Here is a 14,849-nt window from a genome sequence, read left to right as displayed (position 1 = left end):
CTCTCCCTCACACACACACACCCCTCTCCCTCACACACACACACCCCTCTCCCTCACACACACACACCCCTCTCCCTCACACACACACACCCCTCTCCCTCACACACACCCCTCTCCCTCACACACACACACCCCTCTCCCTCACACACACACACCCCTCTCCCTCACACACACACACCCCTCTCCCTCACACACACCCCTCTCCCTCACACACACACACCCCTCTCCCTCACACACACCCCTCTCCCACACACACACACCCCTCTCCCTCACACACACACACCCCTCTCCCTCACACACACCCCACTCCCTCACACACACACACCTCTCCCTCACACACACACACCCCTCTCCCTCACACACACCCCTCTCCCTCCACACACACCCCTCTCCCCCACACACACACCCCTCTCCCTCACACACACACACCCCTCTCCCTCACACACACCCCTCTCCCTCACACACACACACCCCTCTCCCTCACACACACACCCCTCTCCCCACACACACACCCTCTCCCTCACACACACACCCCTCTCCCTCACACACACACACCCCTCTCCCTCACACACACACCCCTCTCCCTCACACACACACCCCTCTCCCTCACACACACCCCTCTCCCTCACACACACCCCTCTCCCACACACACACACCCCTCTCCCTCACACACACACACCCCTCTCCCTCACACACACACCCCTCTCCCTCGCACACACACCCCTCTCCCTCACACACACACACCCCTCTCCCTCACACACACACACCCCTCTCCCTCACACACACACACCCCTCTCCCACACACACACACCCCTCTCCCTCACACACACACACCCCTCTCCCTCACACACACACACCCCTCTCCCTCACACACACACCCCTCTCCCTCACACACACACCCCTCTCCCTCACACACACACACCCCTCTCCCTCACACACACACACCCCTCTCCCTCACACACACCCCTCTCCCTCCACACACACACCCCTCTCCCTCACACACACACCCCTCTCCCTCACACACACACCCCTCTCCCTCACACACACACACACCCCTCTCCCTCACACACACACACCCCTCTCCCTCACACACACACACCCCTCTCCCTCACACACACACCCCTCTCCCTCACACACACACCCCTCTCCCTCACACACCCCTCTCCCTCACACACACACACCCCTCTCCCTCACACACACCCCTCTCCCTCACACACACCCCTCTCCCTCACACACACACCCCTCTCCCTCACACACCCCTCTCCCTCACACACACACACACCCCTCTCCCTCACACACACACCCCTCTCCCTCACACACACACACCCCTCTCCCTCACACACACACACACCCCTCTCCCTCACACACCCCTCTCCCTCACACACACACACCCCTCTCCCTCACACACACACACCCCTCTCCCTCACACACCCCTCTCCCTCACACACACACACCCCTCTCCCTCACACACACACACCCCTCTCCCTCACACACCCCTCTCCCTCACACACACACCCCTCTCCCTCACACACACACACCCCTCTCCCTCACACACACACACCCCTCTCCCTCACACACACACCCCTCTCCCTCACACACACACACCCCTCTCCCTCACACACACACACCTCTCCCTCACACACACACACCCCTCTCCCTCACACACACACCCGTCTCCCTCACACACACACACCCCTCTCCCTCACACACACACCCCTCTCCCTCACACACACACACCCCTCTCCCTCACACACACACACCCCTCTCCCTCACACACACACCCCTCTCCCTCACACACACACACCCCTCTCCCTCACACACACCCCTCTCCCTCACACACACCCCTCTCCCTCACACACACCCACCCCTCTCCCTCACACACACACACCCCTCTCCCTCACACACCCCTCTCCCTCACACACACACACCCCTCTCCCTCACACACACACACCCCTCTCCCTCACACACACCCCTCTCCCTCACACACCCCTCTCCCTCACACACACACCCCTCTCCCTCACACACATCCCTCTCCCTCACACACACACACCCCTCTCCCTCACACACACACACCCCTCTCCCTCACACACACACACCCCTCTCCCTCACACACACCCCTCTCCCTCACACACACCCCTCTCCCTCACACACACCCCTCTCCCTCACACACACACACCCCTCTCCCTCACACACACACACCCCTCTCCCTCACACACACCCCTCTCCCTCACACACCCCTCTCCCTCACACACACACACCCCTCTCCCTCACACACACACACCCCTCTCCCTCACACACACACACCCCTCTCCCTCACACACACCCCTCTCCCTCACACACACCCCTCTCCCTCACACACACACACCCCTCTCCCTCACACACACACACCCCTCTCCCTCACACACACACACCCCTCTCCCTCACACACACCCCTCTCCCTCACACACACACACCTCTCCCTCACACACACACACCCCTCTCCCTCACACACCCCTCTCCCTCACACACACCCCTCTCCCTCACACACACACACCCCTCTCCCTCACACACACACACCCCTCTCCCTCACACACACACCCCTCTCCCTCACACACCCCACTCCCTCACACACACCCCTCTCCCTCACACACACACACCCCTCTCCCTCACACACACCCCTCTCCCTCACACACACACACCCCTCTCCCTCACACACACACACCTCTCTCCCTCACACACACCCCTCTCCCTCACACACACACACCCCTCTCCCTCACACACACACACCCCTCTCCCTCACACACACACACCCCTCTCCCTCACACACACACACCCCTCTCCCTCACACACACATACCCCTCTCCCTCACACACACACACCCCTCTCCCTCACACACACACACCCCTCTCCCTCACACACCCCTCTCCCTCACACACACACACACCTCTCCCTCACACACACACACCTCTCTCCCTCACACACACCCCTCTCCCTCACACACACACACCCCTCTCCCTCACACACACACACACCCTCCCTCTCACACACACACACCCCTCTCCCTCACACACACCCCTCTCCCTCACACACACACACCCCTCTCCCCACACACACCCCTCTCCCTCACACACACACACCCCTCTCCCTCACACACACACACCCCTCTCCCTCACACACACCCCTCTCCCTCACACACACACACCCCTCTCCCTCACACACACACACCCCTCTCCCTCACACACACACCCCTCTCCCTCACACACACACACCCCTCTCCCTCACACACACCCCTCTCCCTCACACACACACACCCCTCTCCCTCACACACCCCTCTCCCTCACACACACACACCCCTCTCCCTCACACACCCCTCTCCCTCACACACACACACCCCTCTCCCTCACACACACACACCCCTCTCCCTCACACACCCCTCTCCCTCACACACACACACCCCTCTCCCTCACACACACACACCCCTCTCCCTCACACACACACACCCCTCTCCCTCACACACACACACCCCTCTCCCTCACACACCCCTCTCCCTCACACACACACACCCCTCTCCCTCACACACACACACCCCTCTCCCTCACACACACACACCCCTCTCCCTCACACACACACACCCCTCTCCCTCACACACCCCTCTCCCTCACACACACACACCCCTCTCCCTCACACACCCCTCTCCCTCACACACACACACCCCTCTCCCTCACACACACACACCCCTCTCCCTCACACACACACACCCCTCTCCCTCACACACCCCTCTCCCACACACACACACCCCTCTCCCTCACACACCCCTCTCCCTCACCACACACACCCCTCTCCCTCACACACACACACCCCTCTCCCTCACACACCCCTCTCCCTCACACACACACACCCCTCTCCCTCACACACCCCTCTCCCTCACACACACACACCCCTCTCCCTCACACACACACACCCCTCTCCCTCACACACACACACCCCTCTCCCTCACACACACACACCCCTCTCCCTCACACACACACACCCCTCTCCCTCACACACCCCTCTCCCTCACACACACACACCCCTCTCCCTCACACACACACACCCCTCTCCCTCACACACACACACCCCTCTCCCTCACACACCCCTCTCCCTCACACACACACACCCCTCTCCCTCACACACACACACCCCTCTCCCTCACACACACACCCCTCTCCCACACACACACACCCCTCTCCCTCACACACCCCTCTCCCTCACCACACACACCCCTCTCCCTCACACACCCCTCTCCCTCACACACACACACCCCTCTCCCTCACACACACACACCCCTCTCCCTCACACACACACACCCCTCTCCCTCACAGACCCCTCTCCCTCACACACACACACCCCTCTCCCTCACACACACACACCCCTCTCCCTCACACACACACACCCCTCTCCCTCACACACACACACCCCTCTCCCTCACACACCCCTCTCCCTCACACACACACACCCCTCTCCCTCACACACCCCTCTCCCTCACACACACACACCCCTCTCCCTCACACACCCCTCTCCCTCACACACACACACCCCTCTCCCTCACACACCCCTCTCCCTCACACACACACACCCCTCTCCCTCACACACACACACCCCTCTCCCTCACACACACACACCCCTCTCCCTCACACACACACACACCTCTCCCTCACACACACACACACCCCTCTCCCTCACACACACACACCCCTCTCCCTCACACACACACACCCCTCTCCCTCACACACACACACACCTCTCCCGCACACACACACACCCCTCTCCCTCACACACACACACCCCTCTCCCTCACACACACACACCCCTCTCCCACACACACACCTCTCCCTCACACACACCCCTCTCCCTCACACACCCCTCTCCCTCACACACACCCCTCTCCCGCACACACACACACCCCTCTCCCTCACACACACACACCCCTCTCCCACACACACACACACCCCACTCCCACACACACACACCTCTCCCTCACACACACCCCTCTCCCTCACACACCCCTCTCCCTCACACACCCCTCTCCCTCACACACACACACCCCTCTCCCTCACACACACCCCTCTCCCTCACACACACACCCCTCTCCCTCACACACACACCTCTCTCCCTCACACACACACACCCCTCTCCCTCACACACACACCCCTCTCCCTCACACACACACACACACACCCCTCTCCCTCACACACACACACCCCTCTCCCTCACACACACACACCCCTCTCCCTCACACACACACCCCTCTCCCTCACACACACACCCCTCTCCCTCACACACACACCTCTCTCCCTCACACACACACACCCCTCTCCCTCACACACACACCCCTCTCCCTCACACACACACACACACACCCCTCTCCCTCACACACACACACACACACCCCTCTCCCTCACACACACACACACACACCCCTCTCCCTCACACACACACACCCCTCTCCCTCACACACACACACCCCTCTCCCTCACACACCCCTCTCCCTCACACACCCCTCTCCCTCACACACACACACCCCTCTCCCTCACACACACACCCCTCTCCCTCACACACACACACACCTCTCCCTCACACACACACACCCCTCTCCCTCACACACCCCTCTCCCTCACACACACACACCCCTCTCCCTCACACACACACACACCTCTCCCTCACACACCCCTCTCCCTCACACACACACACCCCTCTCCCTCACACACACACACCCCTCTCCCTCACACACCCCTCTCCCTCACACACACACACCCCTCTCCCTCACACACACACACCCCTCTCCCTCACACACCCCTCTCCCTCACACACACACACCCCTCTCCCTCACACACACACACCCCTCTCCCTCACACACACCCCTCTCCCTCACACACACACACCCCTCTCCCTCACACACACACACCCCTCTCCCTCACACACCCCTCTCCCTCACACACCCCTCTCCCTCACACACACACACCCCTCTCCCTCACACACACACACCCCTCTCCCTCACACACCCCTCTCCCTCACACACCCCTCTCCCTCACACACACACCCCTCTCCCTCACACACACCCCTCTCCCTCACACACCCCTCTCCCTCACACACACACCCCTCTCCCTCACACACCCCTCTCCCTCACACACCCCCTCTCCCTCACACACCCCTCTCCCTCACCACACACCCCTCTCCCTCACACACCCCTCTCCCTCACACACCCCTCTCCCTCACACACCCCTCTCCCTCACACACACACCCCTCTCCCTCACACACACACACACCTCTCCCTCACACACACACACCCCTCTCCCTCACACACCCCTCTCCCTCACACACCCCTCTCCCTCACACACACACACCCCTCTCCCTCACACACACACCCCTCTCCCTCACACACACACACCCCTCTCCCTCACACACACACCCCTCTCCCTCACACACACACACACCTCTCCCTCACACACACACACCCCTCTCCCTCACACACACACCTCTCCCTCACACACACACACCTCTCCCTCACACACACACACCCCTCTCCCTCACACACACCCCTCTCCCTCACACACCCCTCTCCCTCACACACACACACCCCTCTCCCTCACACACACACACCCCTCTCCCTCACACACACACACCCCTCTCCCTCACACACACACCCCTCTCCCTCACACACACACACCCCTCTCCCACACACACACACACCCCTCTCCCTCACACACACACACCCCTCTCCCTCACACACACACACCCCTCTCCCTCACACACACACACCCCTCTCCCTCACACACACACACACCCCTCTCCCTCACACACACACACCCCTCTCCCTCACACACACACACCCCTCTCCCTCACACACACACCCCTCTCCCTCACACACACACACCTCTCCCTCACACACACACACCCCTCTCCCTCACACACCCCTCTCCCTCACACACACACACCCCTCTCCCTCACACACACACACCCCTCTCCCTCACACACACACACCCCTGTCCCTCACACACACACACACCCCTCTCCCTCACACACACACACCCCTCTCCCTCACACACACACACCCCTCTCCCTCACACACACACACCCCTCTCCCTCACACACACACACACCCCTCTCCCTCACACACACACACCCCTCTCCCTCACACACACACACACCCCTCTCCCACACACACACACACCCCTCTCCCTCACACACACACACCCCTCTCCCTCACACACACACACACCCCTCTCCCTCACACACACACCCCTCTCCCTCACACACACACCCCTCTCCCTCACACACACACACCCCTCTCCCTCACACACACACCCCTCTCCCTCACACACACCCCTCTCCCTCACACACACCCCTCTCCCTCACACACACACACCCCTCTCCCTCACACACCCCTCTCCCTCACACACACACACCCCTCTCCCTCACACACACACACCCCTCTCCCTCACACACCCCTCTCCCTCACACACACACACACCCCTCTCCCTCACACACCCCTCTCCCTCACACACACACACCCCTCTCCCTCACACACACACACCCCTCTCCCTCACACACACACACCTCTCCCTCACACACACACACACCCCTCTCCCTCACACACACACACCCCTCTCCCTCACCACACACACACCCCTCTCCCTCACACACACCCCTCTCCCTCACACACACCCCTCTCCCTCACACACCCCTCTCCCTCACACACACACACCCCTCTCCCTCACCACACACACACCCCTCTCCCTCACACACACACACCCCTCTCCCTCACCACACACACACCCCTCTCCCTCACACACCCCTCTCCCTCACACACACACACCCCTCTCCCTCACACACACACACCCCTCTCCCTCACACACACACACCCCTCTCCCTCACACACACACACCCCTCTCCCTCACACACACACCCCTCTCCCTCACACACACACCCCTCTCCCACACACACACACCCCTCTCCCTCACACACACACCCCTCTCCCTCACACACACACCCCTCTCCCTCACACACACACACCCCTCTCCCTCACACACACACCCCTCTCCCTCACACACACACACCCCTCTCCCTCACACACACACCCCTCTCCCTCACACACACACCCCTCTCCCTCACACACACACACCCCTCTCCCTCACACACACACCCCTCTCCCTCACACACACACACCCCTCTCCCTCACACACCCCACTCCCTCACACACACACACCCCTCTCCCTCACACACACACACCCCTCTCCCTCACACACACACCCCTCTCCCTCACACACACACACCCCTCTCCCTCACACACACCCCTCTCCCTCACACACACCCCTCTCCCTCACACACACCCCTCTCCCTCACACACACACACCCCTCTCCCTCACACACACACACCCCTCTCCCTCACACACCCCTCTCCCTCACACACACACACCCCTCTCCCTCACACACACCCCTCTCCCTCACACACACACACCCCTCTCCCTCACACACACACACCCCTCTCCCTCACACACACCCCTCTCCCTCACACACACCCCTCTCCCTCACACACACCCCTCTCCCTCACACACACCCCTCTCCCTCACACACACACACCCCTCTCCCCCACACACACACACCCCTCTCACTCACACACACACCACTCCCTCACACACACACACCCCTCTCCCTCACACACACCACTCTCCCTCACACACACCCCTCTCCCTCACACACACACACCCCTCTCCCTCACACACCCCTCTCCCTCACACACACACACCCCTCTCCCTCACACACACCCCTCTCCCTCACACACCCCTCTCCCTCACACACACACCCCCCTCTCCCACACACACACACACCCCTCTCCCCCACACACACACACCCCTCTCTCTCACACACACACACCCCTCTCCCTCACACACACACACCCCTCTCCCTCACACACCCCTCTCCCTCACACACCCCTCTCCCTCACACACACACACCCCTCTCCCTCACACACACACACCCCTCTCCCTCACACACCCCTCTCCCTCACACACACCCCTCTCCCTCACACACCCCTCTCCCTCACACACACCCCTCTCCCTCACACACACACACCCCTCTCCCTCACACACACCCCTCTCCCTCACACACACACACCCCTCTCCCTCACACACACACACCCCTCTCCCTCACACACACCCCTCTCCCTCACACACACACCCCTCTCCCTCACACACACACACCCCTCTCCCTCACACACACCCCTCTCCCTCACACACACCCCTCTCCCTCACACACACCCCTCTCCCTCACACACCCCTCTCCCTCACACACACACACCCCTCTCCCTCACCACACACACACCCCTCTCCCTCACACACACACACCCCTCTCCCTCACCACACACACACCCCTCTCCCTCACACACCCCTCTCCCTCACACACACACACCCCTCTCCCTCACACACACACACCCCTCTCCCTCACACACACACACCCCTCTCCCTCACACACACACCCCTCTCCCTCACACACCCCTCTCCCTCACACACACACACCCCTCTCCCTCACACACCCCTCTCCCTCACACACACACACCCCTCTCCCTCACACACACCCCTCTCCCTCACACACACACACCCCTCTCCCTCACACACACACACCCCTCTCCCTCACACACACACACCCCTCTCCCTCACACACCCCTCTCCCTCACACACACACACCCCTCTCCCTCACACACCCCTCTCCCTCACACACACACACCCCTCTCCCTCACACACACACCCCTCTCCCTCACACACACACACCCCTCTCCCTCACACACACACACCCCTCTCCCTCACACACACACACCCCTCTCCCTCACACACACCCCTCTCCCTCACACACACCCCTCTCCCTCACACACACACACCCCTCTCCCTCACACACCCCTCTCCCTCACACACACACACCCCTCTCCCTCACACACACACACCCCTCTCCCTCACACACACACACCCCTCTCCCTCACACACACACCCCTCTCCCTCACACACACACACCCCTCTCCCTCACACACACACACACCCCTCTCCCTCACACACACACACCCCTCTCCCTCACACACACACACCCCTCTCCCTCACACACACACACCCCTCTCCCTCACACACACACACCCCTCTCCCTCACACACACACACCCCTCTCCCTCACACACCCCTCTCCCTCACACACACACACCCCTCTCCCTCACACACACACACCCCTCTCCCTCACACACACACACCCCTCTCCCTCACACACACACACACCCCTCTCCCTCACACACACACACCCCTCTCCCCACACACACACACCCCTCTCCCTCACACACACACACCCCTCTCCCTCACACACACACCCCTCTCCCTCACACACACACACCCCTCTCCCTCACACACACACACCCCTCTCCCTCACACACACCCCTCTCCCTCACACACACACACACCCCTCTCCCTCACACACACACCCCTCTCCCTCACACACACACACCCCTCTCCCACACACACCCCTCTCCCTCACACACACACACCCCTCTCCCTCACACACCCCTCTCCCTCACACACACACACCCCTCTCCCTCACACACACACACCCCTCTCCCTCACACACACACCCCTCTCCCTCACACACACACCCCTCTCCCTCACACACACACACCCCTCTCCCTCACACACACACCCCTCTCCCTCCCACACACACACACCCCTCTCCCTCACACACACACACCCCTCTCCCTCACACACACACACCCCTCTCCACACACACACACCCCTCTCCCTCACACACACACACCCCTCTCCCTCACACACACACACCCCTCTCCCTCACACACACACCCCTCTCCCTCACACACACACACCCCTCTCCCTCACACACACACACCCCTCTCCCTCACACACACCCCTCTCCCTCACACACACACACCCCTCTCCCTCACACACACACCCCTCTCCCTCACACACACACACCCCTCTCCCTCACACACACCCCTCTCCCTCACACACACACACACCCCTCTCCCTCACACACACCCCTCTCCCTCACACACACACACCCCTCTCCCTCACACACACACACCCCTCTCCCTCACACACACACACCCCTCTCCCTCACACACACACACCCCTCTCCCTCACACACACCCCTCTCCCTCACACACACACACCCCTCTCCCTCACACACACACACCCCTCTCCCTCACACACACACCCCTCTCCCTCACACACACACACCCCTCTCCCTCACACACACACACCCCTCTCCCTCCCTCACACACACCCCTCTCCCTCACACACACACCCCTCTCCCTCACACACACACACCCCTCTCCCTCACACACACACACCCCTCTCCCTCACACACACACACCCCTCTCCCTCACACACACACCCCTCTCCCTCACACACACACCCCTCTCCCTCACACACACACACCCCTCTCCCTCCCTCACACACACCTCTCTCCCTCACACACACACACCCCTCTCCCTCACACACACCCCTCTCCCTCACACACACACACACCCCTCTCCCTCACACACACCCCTCTCACTCACACACACACACCCCTCTCACTCACACACACACACCCCTCTCCCTCACACACACACACCCCTCTCCCTCACACACACACCCCTCTCCCTCACACACACACACCCCTCTCCCTCACACACACCCCTCTCCCTCACACACACACACCCCTCTCCCTCACACACACACCCCTCTCCCTCACACACACACACCCCTCTCCCTCACACACACACACCCCTCTCCCTCACACACACACCCCTCTCCCTCACACACACACACCCCTCTCCCTCACACACACCCCTCTCCCTCACACACACACACCCCTCTCCCTCACACACACACCCCTCTCCCTCACACACACACACACCCCTCTCCCTCACACACACCCCTCTCCCTCACACACACACACCCCTCTCCCTCACACACACACACCCCTCTCCCTCACACACACACACCCCTCTCCCTCACACACACACCCCTCTCCCTCACACACACACACCCCTCTCCCTCACACACACCCCTCTCCCTCACACACACACACCCCTCTCCCTCACACACACACCCCTCTCCCTCACACACCCCTCTCCCTCACACACACACACCCCCCTCTCCCTCACACACACACCCCTCTCCCTCACACACACACACCCCTCTCCCTCACACACACCCCTCTCCCTCACACACACACACCCCTCTCCCTCACACACACACACCCCTCTCCCTCACACACACACACCCCTCTCCCTCACACACACACACCCCTCTCCCTCACACACACACACCCCTCTCCCTCACACACACACACCCCTCTCCCTCTCACACACACCCCTCTCCCTCACACACACACACCCCTCTCCCTCACACACACACACCCCTCTCCCTCACACACACCCCTCTCCCTCACACACACACACCCCTCTCCCTCACACACACCCCTCTCCCTCACACACACACACCCCTCTCCCTCACACACACCCCTCTCCCTCACACACACACACACCCCTCTCCCTCACACACACACACCCCTCTCCCTCACACACACACACCCCTCTCCCTCACACACACACCCCTCTCCCTCACACACCCCTCTCCCTCACACACACACACCCCTCTCCCTCACACACCCCTCTCCCTCACACACACACACCCCTCTCCCTCACACACACACCCCTCTCCCTCACACACCCCTCTCCCTCACACACACACACCCCTCTCCCTCACACACACACCCCTCTCCCTCACACACACACACCCCTCTCCCTCACACACACACCCCTCTCCCTCACACACCCCTCTCCCTCACACACACACACCCCTCTCCCACACACACACACCCCTCTCCCTCACACACACACACCCCTCTCCCTCACACACACACACCCCTCTCCCACACACACACACCCCTCTCCCTCACACACACACACCCCTCTCCCTCACACACACACACCCCTCTCCCTCACACACACACCCCTCTCCCTCACACACCCCTCTCCCTCACACACACACACCCCTCTCCCACACACACACACCCCTCTCCCTCACACACACACACCCCTCTCCCACACACACACACCCCTCTCCCTCACACACACACACCCCTCTCCCACACACACACACCCCTCTCCCTCACACACACACACCCCTCTCCCTCACACACACACCCCTCTCCCTCACACACCCCTCTCCCTCACACACACACACCCCTCTCCCTCACACACACCCCTCTCCCACACACACACACCCCTCTCCCTCACACACACACCCCTCTCCCTCACACACACACACCCCTCTCCCTCACACACACACACACCTCTCCCTCACACACACACACCCCTCTCCCTCACACACCCCTCTCCCTCACACACACACCCCTCTCCCTCACACACACCCCTCTCCCTCACACACACACACCCCTCTCCCTCACACACACACACCCCTCTCCCTCACACACACACACCCCTCTCCCTCACACACACACACCCCTCTCCCTCACACACACACCCCTCTCCCTCACACACACACCCCTCTCCCACACACACACACCCCTCTCCCTCACCCACACACCCCTCTCCCTCACCCACACACCCCTCTCCCTCACACACACACACCCCTCTCCCTCACACACACACCCCTCTCCCTCACCCACACACCCCTCTCCCTCACACACACACCCCTCTCCCTCACACACACCCCTCTCCCTCACACACACACCCCTCTCCCTCACCCACACACCCCTCTCCCTCACCCACACACCCCTCTCCCACACACACACACCCCTCTCCCTCACACACACACACCCCTCTCCCTCACACACACACACCCCTCTCCCTCACACACACACACCCCACTCCCTCACACACACACACACCCCTCTCCCTCACACACACACACCCCTCTCCCTCACACACACACACCCCTCTCCCTCACACACCCCTCTCCCTCACACACACACACCCCTCTCCCTCACACACACACCCCTCTCCCTCACACACACACACCCCTCTCCCACACACACACACACCCCTCTCCCTCACACACACACACCCCTCTCCCTCACACACACACCCCTCTCCCTCACACACACACACCCCTCTCCCTCACACACACACCCCTCTCCCTCACACACACACCCCTCTCCCTCACACACACACACCCCTCTCCCTCACACACACCCCTCTCCCTCACACACACCCCTCTCCCTCACACACACACACCCCTCTCCCTCACACACCCCTCTCCCTCACACACACACCCCTCTCCCTCACACACACACCCCTCTCCCTCACACATACACACCTCTCTCCCTCCCTCACACACACCCCTCTCCCTCACACATACACACCCCTCTCCCTCCCTCACACACACCCCTCTCCCTCACACACACCCCTCTCCCTCACACACACACACCCCTCTCTCCCTCACACACATCCCTCTCCCTCACACACACACACCCCTCTCCCTCACACACACACACACCCCTCTCCCTCACACACACACACCCCTCTCCCTCACACACACACACCCCTCTCCCTCACACACACACACCCCTCTCCCTCACACACCCCTCTCTCCCTCACACACCCCTCTCCCTCACACACATCCCTCTCCCTCACACACACACCCCTCTCCCTCACACACCCCTCTCTCCCTCACACACCCCTCTCCCTCATACACACCCCTCTCCCTCACCCATACACCCCTCTCCCTCATACACATCCCTCTCCCTCACACACACACCCCTCTCCCTCATACACATCCCTCTCCCTCACACACACACCCCTCTCCCTCATACACATCCCTCTCCCTCACACAC

General features: G+C 61.6%; 2 protein-coding genes across 2 annotated transcripts in view; one reads left to right on the top strand and one right to left on the bottom strand.

Moving 5' to 3' along the window:
• LOC134338971 (uncharacterized) overlaps positions 1 to 14,849 on the bottom strand; it is a 61,183-nt gene that overhangs the window by 31,273 nt on the left and 15,061 nt on the right. The gene's annotated exons all lie outside the window — the stretch shown is intronic.
• On the top strand, positions 1,109 to 14,669 carry LOC134338722 (uncharacterized; the record flags this gene model as incomplete). Its single annotated transcript, XM_063034764.1, has 8 exons — positions 1,109 to 1,382; positions 2,549 to 2,672; positions 4,826 to 4,915; positions 6,132 to 6,180; positions 9,002 to 9,138; positions 13,516 to 13,827; positions 14,124 to 14,225; positions 14,558 to 14,669. Coding segments are annotated over 8 exons (1,200 nt in total), but the record flags the coding sequence as incomplete, so codon positions are not given.

This window comes from Mobula hypostoma, chromosome 28 (assembly GCF_963921235.1).
Source record: "Mobula hypostoma chromosome 28, sMobHyp1.1, whole genome shotgun sequence".
Taxonomy (NCBI): domain Eukaryota; kingdom Metazoa; phylum Chordata; class Chondrichthyes; order Myliobatiformes; family Myliobatidae; genus Mobula; species Mobula hypostoma.
This window is presented reverse-complemented; position numbering and strand designations above follow the sequence as displayed.